The following is a 21,759-nucleotide window of genomic DNA, read 5'->3' as shown; positions in this document are numbered from 1 at the left end:
AAAGAAAAGTCAAACTGAAAAAATGGAAGAGGACAGCTGGGAAAACAGTCTGTTCTGCAGGCAAAGATTACAGGAGCTTGGTTTGATAAGTCTGTGAGAGTGAGGCCTGGGAAAGGCAATGATTGATCACCCAAGGCATCTGTCCTCCTCTTACAGTTTTTCAAGATGCCTAGAGGCTTTGTATGGACTGGCACAGTTCTGGTTAATCCTTATGGCTTGCACGGGTGTCAGTGGGAGTAATCTGTTTTCATATGCCAGTGAAGGCTGGGCTGAGGTGGTATTTCCCACTGTCCACCACCCAAGCTGTTGTGATATCTACTGCACCTGTATTTCAGTTTACTGGTGACTGAGCTCACCTTTCAGGTGGGAGAGTCACATTCAGGTCACATCACAGTTAAATGTCAGTCAGAGGCATATGATAGTGAAGGGCATTTCTGATTCCAAAATCTGTCCGAATACCACACCAGGTATCCCACAGTATTGCAGGGTTTATGACTGGTACGGTTTAGCCCCCCTTTTCTCCCTTCCAAACATAGTAGTCAAGTCCCTACATATTTGAATATAGGAGAAGGAAGCAGATAAGAGGCTGAGGCTGCTGGTTTGTGCTTAGGCCATAAATAATACATCTCTTTTTAACAGCCAGGAGCAGTGTGCAAGGGCTCTGGAGCTCCTGAAGCAATATCAGAGCTGCAAAACTAGTCTGACCAGCATTATCCAGAAACAGGAGATTATGCTTTCACAGCAAGCTTCTTACATGGGGAAGGAGAATCTGAATAGATTGATAACAAAGGTGAGTGAAAAGGATGAAAAGCCTTTCCTGGGAGCATTCGGTTGTAGGGTTTACCTTATATGCCTAGACTTCAGGGCAAATGTTAAGACCTGGCTTTGGCTTCCAAAATACATTAGGGACCATACTCTGGTTTTGTTTTAAGTTGAAGTCCAGTTCTGCTTAGTGAATCAAGGTCTTGTTAAAGATGAGGGATTAAAAAAAAACAAACAAAAGCAAAACCCCATAGAAAAACTACGATCAAGTACAAAAATCAGATGAAATCCTGTTCTACTAAAAGCACATGTTGAAATCAGCCATATTCACCCACACCCTTTCGAACGTTTCTGTGTTTTCTACCAAGTTAAAAAAAAGCCTTATAGTGGGCCATTTGTAAATATATAAAAAGAGCAAATTCATTTGTTACTAAGAAGATACTTTAAAATGTTGTACCACTTAGAGCAAACTTAAAGTAACGCAGCTCCTTAGGGCTGCTTGTTTCTGTGCTGTTGCTCTAGCTTATAACCGAGATTTAGATGTGTATCCTCTCCTTGCTCATGTCACTGGGTCCCAGGCAGAGCCACAGGGTTTGTCTGCACCATCCAACGCTGTGCAGAGATCCTCAGCTAGCCCCAGGCAAGCTGGATCAGGAAGAGAAACTGTAAGGCTGTCAGCTGGCATATCTGCTCAGAGACTGGGCCATGCCAGACCTGTCCTGCTTCCCAGGCTGGAGCTTGTGTACCTCGCTGTGTGTCATTGCCACCGTGCTCAGAGACAGCTTGGGGGCTGCCAGCATGGTGCTGCCTTGGGATGTGGAGTTCTGCAGGCCAGAATGGTTTTGACTTGGGCTGATGATAACAGTATTTCCTTGAGCTGGTTTTTACATTTGCAGCATGAATCTCTGTCCTCCCGCTGACTTTGCTGACTGAACTGTGTTACTGTCAGAAGCCATAACAGCGTAGTTTGGTATTTCTCCTCTTGCTTCTCTTGTGTTACAAACCTATGTAGATGACAGACCTTCTACATAAGAGCCTTGGCCTCCGTAACTGACATCTGCTCCCTGCTGTCTTTGACAGTAGTTAAACATTTGCAGTGTTTTTTTACATTAGCTGATGAGACTGAATGAGCGTAAATGAATGCCCTGCTGGACATCCCCTCATTTAGTTTAAAGTTAACTGCTTTTTCAGACAAAAATTTGGCAGCCAGCTACATTCTTCTTGGCTAAATGAATACAGCCACCAGACACAGTTGTCCATAGCTAATGGATTAGGGAACGGCAGCATGTCTGTCATGACCGTTTTACTGTGCAGGTTTCACGTTTCCTGGCTGGGTTTTGTAACGGGTTGTTTGGATGCCACGTTTAGGCTTTCTGATGAGGCATCACCCAAGTCATTCAGGAACATTTGCTCTCAGGCAGTGCCTGGGATGGTTAAATTTAAGAAGCAATGTTGTTTCTTCCCTTGGGCAATGGGGTGGTGTCAGCGTGTAGCACCCACCCTGTAGCTGAGGGAGTCTTCTCTTGGTTTCACCAGGGAGACTTCTGGCACCTTGTATGGCTCAGGCTCCTGCTGCAGGAGGAGTTTGCCTGCATACTCTGGCCCCTGCTTGTATGGACAGCCCTCTCTGCTAACAACCCTTCCTCTTCACCCCCAGTCTTGGGATTCCCACTCTCAGGACTGTGATCCGCAAGAGTTGCAGCACAGTACAGGCCTGTCCGTGGGTGCTGATGACTTGTTCTTTATAATTATATAAAATAATAGCAGAGAAGGTCCTCTGCCTTGTTCTAGTTTGTGAGCGCTGCTCTGCCATCCCCATTTCTCAGTGGCTGTCAGAATCCGTATGGGAAGATGTAACGCTTGTCTCTGGGAGATAAGGAGAGCTTTTGGTACCAGATTGCCTAACACCAGAGGTCAGTGTTTCTTTTCCAGCCAGCTTCCATGTTGTTTGTAAACACTGCCATCAACATTCAGCACAAAGAGGCAGTCTAGTTTTTAACTAGAAGTAGGAAAAAGGGACATTTCCATTTCTGGCAATGGCATATTTGACAATGATTACGTTTAAGTAGGCTTTAAGCATTTTTTTTTTTTTTTTTAAGTAGTTTAAAACCTGGGGGTTAGAATGCCAGGTTATATTTTTTAGAGTTGTAGTAGTATCTCAGACAATTATTAGGTATACATTGTTGATTTCTGTAACCGAGGTTCTGTGTATGGATGTACAGTCCTCTTGGATCTTGCGATTGTGACTTTTAAAGCAAACGGTGGTTTTGGCTGTCTTTAGGGAGAAATATATTATCTGTAGTTCCCACTCAGCTGTTTTGCAGACGATACCAGAATAATAAGGATTTCTAACAGGGAAATGTTCCTATCAGCATGACAGGGATATAACAACAATGGATACATTCCTAGTCTCATCATATTATATAAAATACATGATTTTGAGTAATGCTGTTGTTTCTCTAAACTAAAAAGAACAGCACATCAGTGAAAAACGTTTTACTGAATGAACAGTCATAAGCAAACATGCTGGTAAATATCCATTTGGTCTTTTTCACAGATTGAAGAGGCAAAAGAAGAATTTAATGAACACTCAGAAGATGTAGACAAAATAAATCAGATCTGCAAAAACCTTCAATTGCAGCTCAATAAAATGAGAAGCTTTGAGGAGCCTCCATTTGAGAATGAGGCTAACATTATTGTGGACAGATGGCTGGATGTATGTAAAAAGTAAATTATCAGGGTGGTCTTATCTGTTATGCATTATAGTAATTGAGTCTGACGCGTGTGTAATATTTGGAATAAATGAAGTGCAATATGGCAAAGATTCTTAAGAGATAAATCCAAGTGTTTACCAGAGGAAAGCTTGCAGAGTGTCTATTGGTGTAATGTTTCTGATCTCTCAGGTAGTTTATATCATGAGTCCTCCTGGACAGTAAATAATTCTAGGAAATTCAGAAAGGCAATATCTGTGTTTTCTGCATGAACCTGTAAGCTTCCTTAACAACCTCTGTGGATTTAGGCTTTGGGAGACAGTCTGGAGAATCACAATGCTGGTGCTTTTGGTGAGAAATGTTTGCCACTGTTGATCTAAGCAGTGCATCAATACTGAGATTAGATGGTATTTACTGAGAGTAGATAAACATTAATGAGCAAGGCTTCTTCCTAAACCTGCCTTAAAACTGGCAAGCTGCCATTGTGATTGGTATGATGGTGACATGTGTGGCAGGGATTTAAATATCTTCTCCATGACCAGTTCACTGAGAAGACACATGAGATTTTTTTCCCCCTTGCTGCACTTGTTTTTGTGCTTGGCTTTATCTTACTCTGATTTTATTATGCTGCTTTTGATTTTAGAATATAACTCAACATTTTTGAAATCTCTGTGTGTTTTCTATGTATAAATGTCATGGTAGATCAATGAAAAGACTGAAAACTACTGTGATAATTTGGGAAGAGTTCAGGCTTTGTGGGACAAACTCCTTGGTTTATCTGGCGCAATCGATGCTTGGGCAAATGCAGAACTGAAGAATGCAGAAAACCGTTGTCTGACTGAAGAGGACCTTACACAGCTGAAGGTAATTTGAATAGAAATTTTTTACTCTTGTACTTCAGGATATAAACATGCACATTGCATAGAAATGCCAGCACTGCAAAAGCAGAGGAAGTTGTAACATTTGCAATTATATCTGCATGGATGGTTTCACTGAAGATACTGCATAATGTATTTGGGATACAGGTCTTGGAAACTGATGACTTGGTGGCATATCTGTATACTAAATTGTTTAAAATTAATGCAACACTGTAAATGCTGCTTTAGCCTACAAAAGCCCCCTCATTCCTTTGTGCTGTACAAACATACAGCAAAGAGAAGGCCTGGGAAGCTTGAAGCCTAGAGCACAGTGGTGCACATATTTCCTTGTGCCTAGAGAAGAAAGGGAAGAGAGTGTGCGTAGGCGCGTGATTAGTTCTCTAGTTTGAAAATGCCTATCAGTGAAGATACTGGAGCCTCAGAAATGGCTGGGCAGCGTTCAAGGAGAGGTTGCAGAGGTGGCTTATTTGCAGCTGTGACCCTTGTCCCAGTGTGCTCTCTGGTATAACTTAAAGCACCCTTAGTAGTGACTGGCTGCTGAGGGTCTCCAGGGGCTGCACACAGGCAGCCATCAGCAGAGCCTGGGCTGCCCGTGCCCCTTTTGCACACGCTGTAGCATCAACTCTTGGTATCAGGGTGCAGCTGGGTGTGAAAAAACATGCGCTAGTTCTATGCCATTGAAAAGCCTCACGTACAGAGGTAAATATTTTAATTTCTGGCTTAAGGGCCATAATCGACCAGCTGCCCTGCTTTGTTGTGGTTATAGCTCAACAAAAATAATTTCCTGCTTGAGTGGGGTTGAGACATACATATATCCCATATCCACTTGTTTGAAAATATGTAGGCAGTTTTTTCTCGGTGTTTACATGCTAAAAATGCCATGATTTTTATTATGCTTATTTGCAGCATTACTCCTACTGTTAGCACAGCTCATTTGTTTTGATTTGCCGAGCAGTAAAAAGCCAAGGTTTTATTTGAATATAGATCTTCTCAGTGAAACAGTAGTATACACACTACGCAGAGGTGGATATTTTGTCACTTTATTATTGCCTTTGTTATTGTATTGTTAGAATTTACCTGGGGTAGTTCGGGTCACTGAGGGCTTCAGTAAAAATGCACCAGCTGGCAACTGCATCTTAAAGAGTCATTTGTTACTGGAAACTGCTCAGTCCTGGCGTGATGAGACCAAGCCCCTGATGTGCCCTACGGGTGGTTAGGAAGGGCCGTGCTGGAGGTGGCTGTGCTAAAGTTACTCCACTGCTCCTATTTGAGAGGATAATCCTGGAAGGAGAGGCGAGGAGAGGGCAAGGGAAAGAGAAACCGTATTTCCCATGAGCTACTATAAAAGCAGAATAGGAGAGAAAACTGAACTCAGTGCATTGGTATTTTTGTAGAATGATTTAAAGTGCAGAAGGCCTCAGGTTCATTTCTCAATTTGTTATTATTTCTTTTGTTGTTGATCCTGAAATGTCTCTGTAAATGTTAACCATGTTACAAAACCCCCAACTGTTGCAACGTGTATCATGGCCCATATGGTTGAAACCCAGCGTCCTTTGTGACCACCCAGCAAAGCGCTGGTCCATGTGCTGCCAAGAAGCCTGTCACAAAAGAACAGAGTAACGGTTATTTGACTGTGTATTTAAAGATGGCTTCAGTATAAATAACGTGAGAGAAGTTCTGCTTTCCCCTATAGCCAGTATGCAAATGGGAACCCTTTTAAGGGCTGCAGCATGTGAACGGGTTTTGATGGTTGCTTGTACAGAGACTGCAGAGGAATACTTTGTGCTGAGGGAGTTTGGAATATCGATCTGGGAATGTGAGACAATATGATTATTTTAGATATATCCTATTTCATAAGTTGAAGCTGGTATTTTACTTTCACATTACTGGCTTGTTCCAAAATCCATTCAAATGAGTAGAAGTCTTTTTGTATACAAAGAATTTACATTAAAAAAGTGCTTACAGCATGTGCTGTATTTTATCACATCCCTACTGAAGTGTATCATCAGGATGCCAATTCTTGATTTTAGGTCTCTAACATCTAAGAATAGCCCTTTTTAATAGAAGCAGCAAGAAATAAATACAAAATTAAGATTATTTTCCTTCAAATTTACTTGGGACAATATGGAAGTAAAATAATTAAGATTGTTAAATTTATGCTGGGTTTGCATTAACAACTGCTTTGCCTGAGCAACAGCGTGTTTCTGGCTCTAATACAAAAAAAAAAATCTAACTCGCTGATTTGAAAATCAGGCAATGGACCAGTTGTGGGAGCTCTATATGCCAAAATGCAGAATCAGAATATTAGTAACATAATTTTGTAATAGAAACAACCTGGGGGGAAACACAGTTAACGATGTGGGTTTTTCCACCTTTAGGCATGCTTACGAGTCCAGGAGCAGAAGCTTCAGAAATTTGACAACACGGTGGCTGAGATAGAAGAACTTCTGAATAGTAATGAACCTCCACTGGAGCTACAGGTGTGGAGAAGCTTTTACAGCTAATACACCAGCACTCATTCCTACAGCCCTGCTTCTGGTATCACCTTTGGCACAATCATTGATTGGTTTGACTTAATCTACCCAAAGAAAATTGGAGTTGTTTTGTTGGCTATTAGCAGTGACATTTCATTTGTTGTCTTTCTCAAGCTGTCAGACCAAAACCTGTCATTTAAAACACATAGGCCTCTCTCAGTCCTGTGGCTTTTAGGGGCTTAGACCTGACCCAGCTGGTTTGCAGGCCTGTATCAGTGATATCTGGCTTTTAGCTGTTGGCCGAGAAGGTGGCGTGGTGGACCTCATCATCCCTTTGGGGATCCCAGCAACTCAGCATGCTGACTGTCTATTTTAAACTGCCCTTTTACCTGGACATGGCTTAATGTAGCTTGGTAGTATGTAGCTATTTGCATAAAGTGGTGTTTACTGTGGTATTTTCCTTTGGGACATCAGAAGGAATATCATCTTCTTGTGTTACCTTCATACAGCAAAGAATAAAATCCTCCCCATTTGAGACCACGTTAGCCTACCCTGATCCTATAGCAGTTCCCTAAGCGTCCGCTCCCAGTGTCAGATGCCCCTTGAGCTTGACCCAGTTTAGCTATTTGTGTTTATCCTCAGCAGGCAGTGAACTCGGAAGAGTTTCACTGGGTAAAGTGATCTAAGGAGCTTAGGAAAGGACTCTGCAACCTTGTACTGTGCACACTGTGCTCCTTGGGAGCAGCAGGTGCCCTGAGCCCCCTGGGTGGTCTTTCAGCAGGTGGCTGTGATCTAGTTGAGTTGCTGTTTTATGCAAACCTGCGGGAGCCTTACGGGTAAGGTTAAGGGCCTGTTCCTCCTTAGTGACTAGTCTGGAGCCAGAGCTCCCCACCTCTCTGCTGTCCTTGCCTGTTTTTTTGGATCAGTGTGAGGAGTTTGCCCCGGTGGGGTCACTGCAGGGGAGCGTGTTACAGAAAGACCCGGTACTTTCTTTTTCATGGTAGCCAAACCACATATGAGGCCTTTATCCAGCTGAGAGTAGATCCTGGAGTAGGCTGACAAATCAAACTGTTAGTAAGGCAGCACCGGTAAATGCATTGCTTATAAAGATGATCTGAGATCATTCCTCTCAGAAAAGGAGAGCTATATACTATTCTTTTTCAATTTGTGGAGTGGGAAGGGAAGACACTGGAACCAACTGTGACTGAAATGTCTGGACTTCGGATCATTTCATTGCTTTTTATGTCTGTTGTAGAGTTCTGTAATATTACAAGAAATCAATGCAGCATAATTTCTTACATACGCTTATTTCCAATTTTTAGGTCATCAGATCATCTGTTGTGCAAAAAATGGAGCTAATAAAAGAGCTCTTGTCAATGAAGCAGGGGACCAGTGAACTCAGCATGAATACAGCAGAACTAAAAGGAGACCTTGATCTGGCCAAGACACAAATTGGAATGACTGAATCACTTTTAAAAGCTCTGTCTCCTTCTGACACCTTAGAGATCTTTACTAAATTAGAGGTAATGTGCCACAAATGGAGCATCTTTTATAATTTCGTTCATTATTTCTCTCCTGGGCAAGTCTTCCTAAGTGTTTCTCCTGTATATGTTGTAAACTGCTAGAATAACTCAAGTGATGAGCCTGGCTTTAATATTTCTTTAAGCTGCCAGAAACATGAAACAAAAAGACTGTTTTCACTGGATGTTATCAGATGTAGTTCATTAACCCTTGCAGCTGTTGGAAATGGTTAAGTGATAGGCACGACAACAGAATACCACCCAACACATGTTGAAGCAGCAGCGGGGGTACTGAGTTGTATCTTTTCCAGGACTGAATAATATCCAGAGGTTATCTTTGTGCCACCTGAACCTTCCCGCAAGGGAAACTCCCAGTAGGCAAATTTCAGCCAACTTTCCATCCTCTTTCCACCAGGGAGAGAGGTGAAGAAAGAGATGCTTCCTGCTTGGAGGTTCAAGGCTGGCAAGATTTAAACCTGTTGAACGTTGAGTGGATTATGCACGTTCTGGGTGTCAGACCACTAGTGTTTGGGGCAGTGAAATCACAGGCATTAGAAGAAAGATATTGCTTTTAATGAATTCTCACAGCTTCTTTTAAGTTACCTTTCAACCTGACATACAGACTAAAGTGTTTAGGGGTGGAATAGTGCCTATGGCAGCTAAGGCATTACAACTTGTAGTATTATCCGCTCTGAAACACACTGTGTTACTGTGCACTTCACGTATCTATTTTGTGTGATACCAAAATGTGCAGGAGTGAATGTGTGTGTGGTTATGTATTCATACAAATGCATACACACTGCTCAAGGAGAGTTTATTGCTTACATCTACCTATTGATTGCCTTGTTAATGTCAATATACTTTAAGAAATTATTCTGACACATAGACAAGACTAAACTCTTTTGCAAAACCCTAGTTTCTACTAAGCAGCTCTGTGCAGTGTACTTATGATTGCACTTCAAAATTTTCTTTTTAACAGTTGTCCTTTTTTTTTAACTTTAGGAGATACACCAGAAAATTCTGCAACAAGAACACCTTGTCACATTACTCCAAGAAGAGACGGATTGTCCTGATGTGGATGAATTAAATAAGCAGCTTAAATGTGTTATTGATTTATTTAATAAGAAGAAACGTGTGTTTCAAGATCACTTTATAGGAGTTTTGAACCGTAAGCAAGCACATTTCGCATTTATGTAGCTTTATAGGCTTTTATTGACCATGCCAATCACTTAAAGGGTATGCAATGAATTTATTTTTGCTTAGATGTCTGAAACTGTTTCAATATCTCAAACTGCTTCAGGATTCTGTACAAGATAAAAATTTGGTTAAAAATGGCTTTTGATTCCAACAAACCACTCAGTCTGAATGAAAGTATTTTGTTTCTTGTTTTTACATTTTCAAAAAATAGATAAAAGTAGTATAAAGCATAACTGAGGAACAGATGGCAGAGCATTTCATTAAAAACTACCGAAATCAAACATTTTCATTTTTCCAGTTATTTTTTATTTAATCTTGGTTGTAAGAAGGAATAACATAATTAATTACTTTCTATTTTATGCAGACATGGGATTTTGCAGGTGTACAATTAGGCCTAAAGGTAGTCTCATCTTCAGATAGTTTTTGAGTAATACTTATTTGTGTGGAAATGAGAAAAGTTGCCAAAAGGCTAATACTAAGTCTTTTTTATTGAAACTGCTATGTGTAGCAGGCTGTCCCTCCCAAGTGAACAGGTATGTTTATCGTCAATTAATGCTGGGTAAAAACATGTATGGCCTGCAGCATTTTGTCACATGGTCTGTAGTGAAAAGCAACCTTTGACAGTAGCACTGATAAATGTAATTAAAAATTGTCTGAAATCTGTGTGTTAAATGGGATTTTCTTTTGCAGAATACAATTAATGAAGAAAATTGGAATGTATCTTTTTTTCAGGTCAATGCAAGAATTTTAATGACTGGTTCAGCAGCACTCAGCTGTCTTTGAAGGACTGCTTTGACCTGTCAGAAACAAAACCAATAATGGAAGAAAGACTGCAGAGGCTAACGGTAAAACATTAAAATGTTCTAATTTCTAAAGGTGGTTGTTCTTTAAGTTTTAATTTTTTACACGGAAGACTACTCTTGGGAGTGAATTCACTGACAGTGGTTTTGTAGCTTGAGGCTGCGAGAACATTTCATGTGACTTACAGAATTAGGACAGTAAGTGGAATGAAAATAAAACTTTGTTAAAATGGAATATCAGTTTCAAGTTCAGACATAGTTGGGCAAGCAAGAGACAGGACAGTAGTTAGTGAAAGTCAGTGGACCTTGACCAAGTATTTAAGTGTGCAAAGATGCAGAAAGTCAAGTATGTAGAGAATAAAATGAAATTCTGACCCCTCTTGGACTCCAGTGTGAACAATTTGCATTCACTTTGCTTTGCTTAGCCAGATTTTCCCTCAGTCAGACAGAATCAACGGGAAAGAGATGGAAAAGCCCCAACATCTGGAAGAGGCAATCACTGTTAAGCAGCCAAAGACAGTGACGTCAGTGTTAGATTTGAATGCTGCTTGCCTATTTCTTCTGTGTGTATTTGTGCTGTAGATCTAAGTCATCTACTTGACTTTCTCCTGATTTTACACACAGCAACTTTTCCATTCACGAGTGGAATAGTAAGCAAACTGTGAATTAACATATATTCCTTTTCAGGAAATGGAATTGCTGTAGAAAACATTTGTGGAGGTAATGGGAGTTGAAAAACTCTTGTAACATAAATACCCATTCTACCACAGCAAATTTGACAAATGCATCTTGTGTTTGTGCTCTTACTCAGCGCTTCTTAACATCTGAAGGCAAAGACAGAGATATCCAAGAAGTTAAAACTTTATTGGATAAAGTAAAGCATTACTTGTCCATAGCAAGCATTATCCACCTTAACAGCTGTGTGAGAGATCAAGAAGCAGAACTACAAAGACTGGTCTCCAGATGTCAGAAACGGGAAAAGGAGCTTGGTGCTTCTCTCCAGCAGCTCAGTAGGTAGGGAACTAATGTAGTTTCTGACATTTTAATCACAAGTGATATAAAATGATTCATTATTAAACAGCCATACTGAATAGCAGACAACCCTGCTTTTTATTTAAAGATCATATTTTAATAAAGGGTAGTGAGTGTTTTGTTGTTTGCTTTATGTGTTTGTTCGCTTTGTAGCAGACTCAATGTTATATGGCAGTACATGCTTCTGGACAGTTTCAGTGAGATGATCTGAAATACTGAAGATTAAGCTTGTGCTTAAAACTCTGCTTGATCGGGTGCATTATATTTATGTTACCTTTTCAGCGAAACACTGCTGTCAGCGGCTTCGAGTCATGTAATGCCTCTCATTTTGACCTCTATTATTATTATACTCTCTTTAGCCTTGAAGAAAGCAGCACGGTCTTAGAAGAATGGCTCATTGCTCAGGAAGAAAAATTCAAAGAGATCCAAAAAGATGAGACAAAACTTGAAAACTTCTATAAAACACTGTTAGCACAGAGGTATTGTTTTCTTTGGTCTCTATCTGAGAACTGTCTTCTAAAGAAGATTGCTCCATGTTGTTACAACAAATAGATGCTCTTTAACTTTTTTTGTGTTTTCCAGAAAACCATTTGACTCCATGGCTCAGCTAGTAAATTCCTTGAGGGAGACTGGGCTGACAGAACATGAAACTGTTTCAGAAGCCGCTCATCTTCTTAGTAGATATCAGACACTGATAACACATGTAAGTGAAATGACGGGCAATACTGAGAGACTTCCAGTGGAAGGACAGAATTTTGAAGAACTTGTCCAGGATGTTTCTTGCTGGATCAAAAAGCTGGAGGAGGCTGTCAATAACCTGAGTTCACAGGGAAGTGAGTTGCCATCAGACAAAAGGATTAATCAGATAAAGGTATTGTTTTAAATCTATTCCTTTTCCACTTCACAGCTTGTGCTAGTATCAGGGGAATGCTTGATGAGTCAGTCCCTTGTAAGATACTGTCACTGCTGACTGCAGGTGGTTTTGTGGCTTATTTGGGGAGGGGAGATGTTTGGGGTTTTTTGTTCTTGTTTGGTTTTGCATAGTTTATTATGTAAGATGAGATTCTCTGCTGCATGTCTGGGTGGAGCAGCACTGAACTCAGACGGTGCTGGTGGCCGTGCATCTCCCCATCATAGCTTACTCCAGAGGTGAAGAGGGAGGTCAGTAACACAGCTGGGGCATCTGGAGAGCCTCTGCAAAGTGTGTGGCTTCTTGGGTGTCCAGCTGGGCTGTGCCACTGCCTGGGTGAGTCTCTCAGGCCCCAATGTCAGTTGTTTTTTTGGTGTCCTCTATTCTCTGACTACATAGGATGGGGATGCTGAGATTACATGCCTTGTTCTGTGGAAGGGGAAGTATTGTAACAAATATCTCTCCCTAAGATTTGGAGAGGCTTTCTTTATTGGTCAGCACAATATTGGTTCTGTTAGGTAGAGAATAATTTAAAAATCAGCTTCATTATCCCAGACTTGCTAAACCTAGATGATCTATCCATTTACATATCAGTTATGTGGTAAGTTGGAAGGAGAATTATTTTGTCTTGAACAGCAATGTACAAAATACGAAAAAAATCTTTGGTAATATGTTTTATTTTATAACCAAACCCAGTTGTATATGTACTGCTTCTGTTTCTCACCTAATACAGGAAATCACAGCTCTCAGAGATGCGGGAGAGGCCAAAATACAGAAGATGGTAGCTCTAGGAGAAACTTTAATGAAAAATGAGAAAAGTAGGAAGCCAGTGGTTCAGCAGACTATTTCTGAGCTCCAGAACAAGTGGGAAAGCATCTGTCAGCAAACCACTGAATATAGAAGGTAATGTGGAATTTGCCAAGAGGCAGTACAGTTGACTTACTGCTATATTGACTTTCTTCTCTTCTTCCTGCATCAGTTGGATTGAATTTGTGTTCTTGGTGGGCAGAACAAGATACCTACAAAAATACTTGTGTTTCTGCAGTATTGTGGAAGGGCAGGTCACAGTTTGGATTGAGCAGTCCAGTCGTAGGTTGTAAGCAGGAGGCGTGAGGGGGTGGCAAGACAGCTGAGGGGATCTGCCTAGCTCGCCTCAGGTTTCTGTTTGATACTGAAGTAGCTCAGCCACTCTTGAAAGAAAAAAAACCAGTGCAGCCAGTGCTCCTTGTTTCGTTGGACTGTGCAGTGAGGGTGCTCTGGTTTAACCACTGTGGTAGCCCTTCCCTGCAATGTGATCTGGTCTCTGCCCCAGCCCCAGGCGTGGTTCCCCAGCAGAGGTGAGATCTGCCTTTGCAGGGATTCGTCCTGCTTCAGAAGAGAGTTTGGGGTAAATCCAGGAGGCTGGGATTTTAAAGTAGAGTTTTTAAAGGCTGGTTTATTCTGGCTCTGAGAGAGGCTTTCTTGGCTGTGGCAGCTGGTATGGTTAAGTCAGCAAAGGCACTTTAGTGTTGCTGGCAGTGTGGCAACTCTGTCTGAGAGCCGTCTTGATCCTTTAAAACATGTCAGATGATTCCAGGTGTGTTGTATAAACAGAAACTGAAGTACTGGCCTTGCACATGCAGATGCTTTCAAGATATTTGCCTGCCGTAATGTCCTTGAACTGACTTTCAGTAAAATCATTGGGAACTTTGCCGTTGAGAGCAATGGAAGCAAGAGTAGGCCCACTGTATGCTTTCTTAAAAAATATCCACGGAAAGAATTATTAAAAATAAGTATTTCTGAGAGTATTCAGTTGCCTTCTGTTACTACTGAGCACTCGGTACAAGCAATGCAAGTGGCATTCAGAAAGGTAGAGCATTGGCTATGCTGGATCCAACACAGCAGAATTCAGAGCACGTTCTCCACAGCTTTTGAAGACAGCACATCTGAAGAGATGCTCAGGACCTTGCAGGATCAGGCCTGTGAATAACAGTAGTGACACAGTAACAGCAGCAGTGTGAAGCTGAAGCAAGAGTACTTAAAATATGTGAGGCTATGCTTTGTCATTTGCCAAAAAACATGAATCTTGAGGGGCCAAACCCAAAACACTTAAGCTTTGCTTTTGTCCTCATTTATCCTGCTGTACTTTACAGAATTACAGCCAGACTTTATTTATTTGGATTTGTTTGTGTGGGATCATATTTTCAACTCTTGGCATTTAAGTTCCATCTGGAAAATATTTGAGCTTCATCACCAAATGTGAACATACAAATGTTACTTTTGTCTTGCTGATAATAGTTGCATATTTGCAGTGGACAAATGCAACATGTTCACCTGCAGTGGATCAGCGTGCATGCTTACAAAGCACACAAATCGAAATCCAGTGTCAGTATCAGGAAAGTAGGCACTGGATTGTGCTGACATAACCCGTATTGCATATGCTGGGTTTGTTATCTGTATTTCTACAACTCCCCCACGCCCACCTCAACCAATGCAATGTGTATCTGCTACAGATTATTCCCTTTCAGGAGACTGTCATAAAAAGTTGTCAAGGAAATTAGATTCATAGCCATATTGTAGAATTTCTGCTGTAATGAAAGGCAGAAAAATACAGAGCACGAGCATCATGCAGTCACTTCAGTGGTTTTCATTTTCATCACCTTTAAAAATTCCAGTCTGAGCTGATCAGTAATTTAAAACCTAAAGAAAATTATTCAGTGTGCTCAAGTTCATTCTAATGGTTGACTTATTCACAATTTGACATTTTCTGGGTAATAAGTAAAAAGTTTTTAAGTGCAGTATTTTTTCCTAGCCCTCAAGAGCAACTTCAATTCAACAGGGAGCGATATGAGCAAAGCAAAGAAGATCTGAGACTGGCTCTGACTGAAGTGGAGAAACAGCAACAGGAGATAGGTTTTGCCCTTCAGCCTGGTTTGAAGGAGAAGCAAGTGCAGCTGACAAACTATGCAAACCTCCTGCAGAAAGCAGAAAACTTAACTTCCCGATTCAATGAATTGGAAAGCCAGGAAGACTGCCTACAGGGTCACACTGGGGATTCCTGCTTCCCAGAGATGGAATGGTTGGAATTAAAGCACCAACATGAAAATCTGCTCAGCCAGCTACAGGTTGGGACCTCGCTGTCTTTCCTTATGAGATTATTGGTGTGCCTGTTGCTTGCAGTTCTCACTGTTTGCCTGTAGTGTCATTCAGCAGGCAAGTTTGTGGGTAAAACTGGGAGTAGTGGAAGTTCCTCCGTAGAAGGGCAGGGAATTTCTCTCTCTCTCTTACTGTGAGAAAAAGAGCATGGGAAGCTCATATTTTTTCACTGTCTTATGCTTTGCAGAGGGATAAATGTTTAAACAAATGAGACCAAGGTAAGTGTGAAGAACATTTTGTACCTGCATAAACAGGTTCAGGGAGCTGTAATAGTGAGGCATTTCTTCCTAATCTCCAAGCCACAATAGTTTTATTTTTCCTTTTGGAAGGATGAATGGCTTTTCCTGCATCCTGTTGGTTATTGGTTCCAACCAGATTAGTGCAAATTGCGTTTGCACCCTATGTGGCATGCTGCGTTTAATCTTTCACCAATTTTTAATAGAAAACATCCCTTTTAAAAGTACCTTCTTATGGAATGCAAACTCTTCCACTTCTGGCTACCAGTGAAGATTTTGTTTGTGGTGGAGCCCACCGTGTGCCGGGAAGAGGGCAAGATATTTTTTGTGCACTTGTGGTTAGCTGGGTATCTTAAGGGAAACAAGCAAGTTTTTTGTGCTGCTGTGACAGGCTGTGGATGAGTTATATTTATTTGAGCTAATGGTGGACTAATCCTAGAAACTCCTTTGTTTCTAGACTATAGTGCAGACATTGGAAAGTCACGTTCAAGAGCACCAGCAGTTTCAGGATATGGTAACGGGCCTGAGCACTGAGCTGAAAACTGTCTCTGAGAAGCTTGCTGCTTGTAAAGGTGCAGCAATAGAACAACCATCAGCTGAGAAAAACCAGTTGAAATCACAGGTATGTTGCAGGTTTTGCATCATGGAGAAAGTGGGTCCATGCCCTAGGCGCTTGTAGAGACCATCATATTTATATAAAAAGAGCTGCTAATGGTGTCAAACTGAAAAACTAAGAAACCTTTATAAACTTATAAACTTTATAAACTACATGGGGTGTTCCATTCATCAAGATAATTGTAGTCCTAAAGCCACTCTTAATGAACTGAATGGACCTTTGCTGTCAGCTAAACTGAAGGCAGAATTGTCCAAGTTCAAGCACACAGGCTTCTTCAGTTTGGTTGGTTGGGTATTTTTTTTTTGTGTCTCTGGATGTAATGGCGAAAGAGATCATTAAATTTGGTGTTATGAAGTGCCTTTAAATTAGCCAGAGTGGAAAGCTTAGGAAAATGTCAGAGAGACCAATTCAGTTTTAAGAAGTGTCCTTCATGCATAAGTAGGCATTCTTTTGCACTTCGGCAGAATGGAGTACAGTCTTGTAACTGTGAGTGTAGAGAGCTACTGAAAGCTTAAACCATAGCCAGATACGAATCACTGCAATTTCCTTTCCACCAGAATTTGCTATACCTCTAACAAGTAAAAAGGAATATGAGAGGGAGGGGATTTCCAAGTTGAGAACTTGGAAAGATCACCACACACCTCACAGGATACTACCTGATTATTTATCATTGTCATAATGCTTATAACTTCGGAGTCCTTTGTTCATAAAAATGGCTGACTAAAATTACTGATTTAGTATTTACCTTTCTGCATGCAGCAAACAGGTCTGCATGTACTTTTCAGCACAGATTGTTGTTTATTTATGACTTTAGTGGTTGACTTTAGATCTTAGCATTAAGTATATTGATTGAAGATGCTTTTCAATAGAATGTTTTCTTTGTGTTTAAAGGAACAACAAGGACCTCTTAGTCGATGCGAAGACATGTTAAAGAAGATTTTGGTTTTAGCAGAAACTGTTAAACAAAACACCTCTTCACCAGGGCAGAAGTTTATTAAGGACGAGATTGAAACACTTCAGAGTAAACACAGGAGTCTGGAAGAAAGACTTGAAAATGTTGAGCAAAAGGAGGAAAATATTTTCACTGAAGTCCTTGAGTTAAAAGATGAGTTTGGTAATGAAATGCAGATGGAAGATAAGGCAGATGCAATCCTGAAGAGAGAGACACAGATCACTTCTGATACTCCTGTTGCTGCAGAAGAGAGCCCTGCAGCAGTGGAGTTAAAGGACCCTTTTGAAATGCATGATGTGAGTATATTTAATGACAGTTGTAACAATGGGAGACTGGTTAAGGAGGCATCTGTCTCTCAGATGCCTTTTGTATGTTGCATCCTATATTGCATCCTTCATTTCATTGAAATGAAGCCATCTGTAATTATATGTGTTTAAATCAAAGATGTGGAGAAGAACTCCCGTAACTTACTTTAACAAGTCTGTAACAAGCCAATAATGTCTATTCAAAACTGCAGTCTTCCATTGAAACACAACCTGCACATAGCTTTCTCTTGCTTGTGATTAGGGCAGGTATCCTTGGTCAGGGTACAAAGGGAGAAGGTGTATAGATGAGAGAACTGCAGATACACCTCTGCCAAGGGACTTTGAGAGCTTCTCTTAAACCAGTAGGGCTTGTTTAGAACGGCAACACAATTTGTGCTATTTGTTTTCATAAATAATGTCGTGCCTTTCAGAGATCTAATGTTAAAACACAGTATTTACGGTCACACAAGCTGGTTGTCTTTTATATTGTTTCTTTTTGGATCAAGACGTCAATGGAAATATGTCAGAGAGAGAAGCAAAATGGTCTGTTTTTGGAGGAAGGCAGTGTATTGATAGATAATCCGTTACAGGGCATCCATCAAAGCAAGGACAGATTGGGGCAGACTCTTCAGGTGCCTGAAAAATATGTTCTAATACATGTCAATATATATGTATATATACGCCTGTGTCTGTTCACCAGAAATGCATATGTAATTCCTTAAAACTTGTGGTCTTAGAGATGTATTTTCCTAGTCTAATAAAAGGAATGGTAAATTATGTTCTTCAAATCATCCCCTCAGTCTTGCACATGTGAAGTATGCAAGATCTCTGCACATCCCCAGGGCTTGGACCTACTTTCTCCATGATGCAAAATGTGCAGCATTCCTGTGAATTTAACACATTTTGTCATCTGCGTGCACTAGGTAGGTAATGACAGGTCACTAACCTGGAACCATTGATCTTTAGGGGACCTCAGGACATTCACACTGTAAATTACTTCACGTGTGCAAAACTGAGGGAAGGATTTGGAGAATTCCCTTGTGGACCTGACCATTGAGTGGTAGCAGTAGCTGGGAGAGATGACCATCAAAGTATCAGAGTGGAAACCATCCGTACTGCATTTTCTGGAGAAGGAACAAGATCAATAGTTAGAGTTGCCAAGTGTGTCTGAGCAGAAACTTCTATGACAGTATTAAAAATCATGTGAGCCCTTACTCCTGTTTGTTTTGTCCTGAAATTGTTTCATAGTGATTGAGGTCCCAATACGGCAAACTGATCTGAGCAGGCGTTTCCAAGAGGCTCTGGGTTTGGGTTACCTCAGCCTTTTCAGCTTCCTTCATTAAGCTAAATCGAAGAAAGTGTAGGCAGCTTGTGGAGTGTGTTATTCCTTAGTAAACTTAGAATTTGGACTGTGACTTTTACTGGTTGTGAACATTTTGTATTTTTCAAATCAGGGGGAGGTTGATAAAGAGAGCCCAGGTATGGACAAACCTGAGAAGGTCCAAGAGGACATTCTGGACAACACGGTTCAGGGTGGTGAAGCAGAACTAGAAAGACATCAGGATGGTGTTGGTATTGAAGGTGATGAAACAAGAAAGGAAACCCATCCAGCAGAGGTAACTGAACATGAGATTCCACAAGACTGATTGAATTTGAGGGTATATGTATACAGTTTAGTTGCAGTGGGGATGATATGACTAATATATAAATAATAAAACCCTCAAGTTACAGTGAGCTATTTTTGTCTGATGTGCTGTATGCTTAGTATGTGTTAATCCTCTGAATCTTTTCCTGTACATTTAAAATTAGTATGGAGGGAAATTTTTTTTCCATTAGTGATTTGCTGAGGATAATGTATTCCAAGTCACCTGGACATTTTGTGACGTTTTCTTACCATTTTGCTTCAATACTGTTATTCTGCTTGAGTCTATTTCATTTATTTAGATTTTTTATTTACATCTTTACTTTGCACGTAGGAGGCTGCATTTGAAATGCTGTGTCCTGTTTTGTGCACCCTGGTACAAGGGAAGTTTTGACAGAGTAGAGTAGTGTTGAGGAGCTAGAGCCATAGTGAGTGGGAAGAAACAAAGTTCTTGCTGGAGATGAAAAAGCTAACGCTAACAGGGCTCTTGTTGCTGTCATCCCCTCCCTGAAAGGGGTGTTACAGAGAAAACAGCCAGGCTCTTTTCAGACCTTAAGTTTCAGCAAACTGTGTGAGATGCTGGAAGCAGTGTGGTTGTGACAAGATGGAGCACGGTGTGCACTCATGAGCTTGCCGAGAATCGGGGTATATCTGTTCATTCTGGGTTGCAGGTTGGGCTACTTTCAGTACATATCCTGTGTGACTTGCAGCCACTAGCTCAAATAACCGTGCAGATTCATGCTGTAAGGATTTGCCGTTCTTTTATTTTGTGTAGGTGGCCGTTTTATTTTATCTTGTTTCCAGATGATAAACAAACTCAGGCAGAACTTACAGTCGGCAAATACCTCAGCATGTACATACAACAAATTCCTGGGCTGCCCAGGGAAGTATCCTGCCTGGTAATGTGCTGGGTGCCTCACCACAGACTCTCTGTCTACAGTACAAGTACAAGATTGGAGCCTCAGGAAAAAGTCTAACCTTTTTTAAAAATGCATTTGAGATTGCATCCAGGGGCACACAGTTCAAGGCCCATGCTTAGAGTAACAAAGCATGAACAGTGTAGGTAGAAGAACCACATTTGCAGTCTGCAATTTTTCTAAAAATTCATAACAGAATTACAGCACTGCTTCTCCTAGATGGTTTCCTTTGCCATAACCTTGCCCACAATAAATTATGAGATGTAGTTGTGGTTTTCCTCATCTACCTATAATTATGGGCTTTGTAACTTTGTCATCTCAAGCACTGTAATTACTGCTCAGCAGGTTTGATTATGGCATTTTGATTACTTGTTTCTTTTATTTTTCTTACACCAAAAGGAGGATGTCAAGAATCAGTCATATAGAGAAGATGTGGAGCAGGTTCAGCAAAGGGTGTGCCAAAAGAGTCAAGTCCTGAAATCTGCAGCAGTTGAGAAAGGGGGTCTGCAATCTCATCCCCCAGTTTCTGCACATGAGGTAACCCACATTCTGTTATTTCAAGCTATATTTGTTAGTCACTGAATTTTTGTTTCCACATGGGCTTCAGCTGAAGTTCTGCTATAAAAGAAGAGGCAATTACTGCTGCATCAAAATCAAGATTTTTGTCTTGTATACACAAAATCAAGTGTATAGTTCTGCTTTATGTTCATGGTAGTTTTGAACATTATCCAGAGTGCTAGCCACATTGTATTTTTCAGTGGATATGTTCAAAAGGGCAATATTTGTTTTCAGAGCCATCATAATCAGTCTTTATTTTATGATATTTAGAGGTTCTCTTTAAGCTGTTAATCAATACAGCTTCTTTCCATGTCATTATAGTTAGCTGTGGTAGTCTTTGCCACCATAAGGAAGGCAAATCAGAAAACTGAAATCCAGGAGTGACACAGCATAAGAAAATAAATAAAATAAAAAAGAGGAAGAAGGATGAATTCAAGCTGAATGAATTACAAGATGCATTACTAAATGACATTATTACTAAGTCCGTTCTTTAAGAGTAAGGGTATTACATTCACAGGTGCCCTGTGACTGCTGATCCTTGGTCACCACATTCTTAAATTGAAGGTAGGGCCAAGCTAATCTTCACAGTGAAGTCTATGGGCCGTTCCACAGCTGGCCTGTCCATTGGCAGGTCTTACCTGGGGCTTGCACACATCTGCTGTAACTGGAAGCCTCAACAAAATCTCCCAAAGGTCTTGGGAGCCTGGGGAGGTCCCTGCTGACTGGGAGCTAGCCAGTGTTATTCAAATTTACAAGAAGGGGGTGAGGGAAGACCCAGGACACTAATCTCAGTTCCTGGAAAAATTATGGGGAAGATCATGCTGGGTACTATTGAAATCCTCTTAGAGAACAACACAGTCATCATAGAATCATAGAATCATTTAGGTTGGAAAAGATCTTTAAGATCATCAAGTCCAACTATAAACCTGCCACTGCCAAATCCACTAAACCATGTCCCTAATTGCCACCTCTATATGGTTTTTAAAATACCTCCAGGGATGCTGACTCAACCACTTCCCTGGGCAGCCTATTGCAATGCTGGGCAACATCCAATCTAACCTCCCCTGGAGCAACCTGAGGCACTTGTACTTGGGAAAAGAGACCCACACCCACC

The 21,759-nt window shown here is 40.9% G+C and overlaps 1 protein-coding gene across 4 annotated transcripts in view; it reads left to right on the top strand.

Moving 5' to 3' along the window:
- SYNE2 (spectrin repeat containing nuclear envelope protein 2) overlaps positions 1 to 21,759 on the top strand; it is a 185,542-nt gene that overhangs the window by 49,997 nt on the left and 113,786 nt on the right. For all 4 annotated transcript variants that reach the window (XM_040599608.1, XM_040599612.1, XM_040599609.1 and 1 more), the window contains exons 31-46: positions 640 to 790; positions 3,320 to 3,478; positions 4,176 to 4,337; positions 6,730 to 6,831; positions 8,148 to 8,348; positions 9,348 to 9,513; positions 10,275 to 10,387; positions 11,154 to 11,356; positions 11,734 to 11,853; positions 11,957 to 12,245; positions 13,018 to 13,187; positions 15,076 to 15,388; positions 16,113 to 16,277; positions 17,163 to 17,519; positions 18,983 to 19,144; positions 20,487 to 20,624. In XM_040599608.1, coding sequence (XP_040455542.1) covers positions 640 to 790; positions 3,320 to 3,478; positions 4,176 to 4,337; positions 6,730 to 6,831; positions 8,148 to 8,348; positions 9,348 to 9,513; positions 10,275 to 10,387; positions 11,154 to 11,356; positions 11,734 to 11,853; positions 11,957 to 12,245; positions 13,018 to 13,187; positions 15,076 to 15,388; positions 16,113 to 16,277; positions 17,163 to 17,519; positions 18,983 to 19,144; positions 20,487 to 20,624 — 2,971 coding nt within the window. The remainder of the gene's footprint in view (positions 1 to 639; positions 791 to 3,319; positions 3,479 to 4,175; positions 4,338 to 6,729; positions 6,832 to 8,147; positions 8,349 to 9,347; positions 9,514 to 10,274; positions 10,388 to 11,153; positions 11,357 to 11,733; positions 11,854 to 11,956; positions 12,246 to 13,017; positions 13,188 to 15,075; positions 15,389 to 16,112; positions 16,278 to 17,162; positions 17,520 to 18,982; positions 19,145 to 20,486; positions 20,625 to 21,759) is intronic.

The sequence above is a fragment of the Falco naumanni genome, chromosome 7 (assembly GCF_017639655.2).
Source record: "Falco naumanni isolate bFalNau1 chromosome 7, bFalNau1.pat, whole genome shotgun sequence".
NCBI classification, from domain to species: domain Eukaryota; kingdom Metazoa; phylum Chordata; class Aves; order Falconiformes; family Falconidae; genus Falco; species Falco naumanni.
The sequence above is the reverse complement of the archived record's forward strand: the minus strand, read 5'-3'. Positions and strand labels throughout refer to the sequence as shown.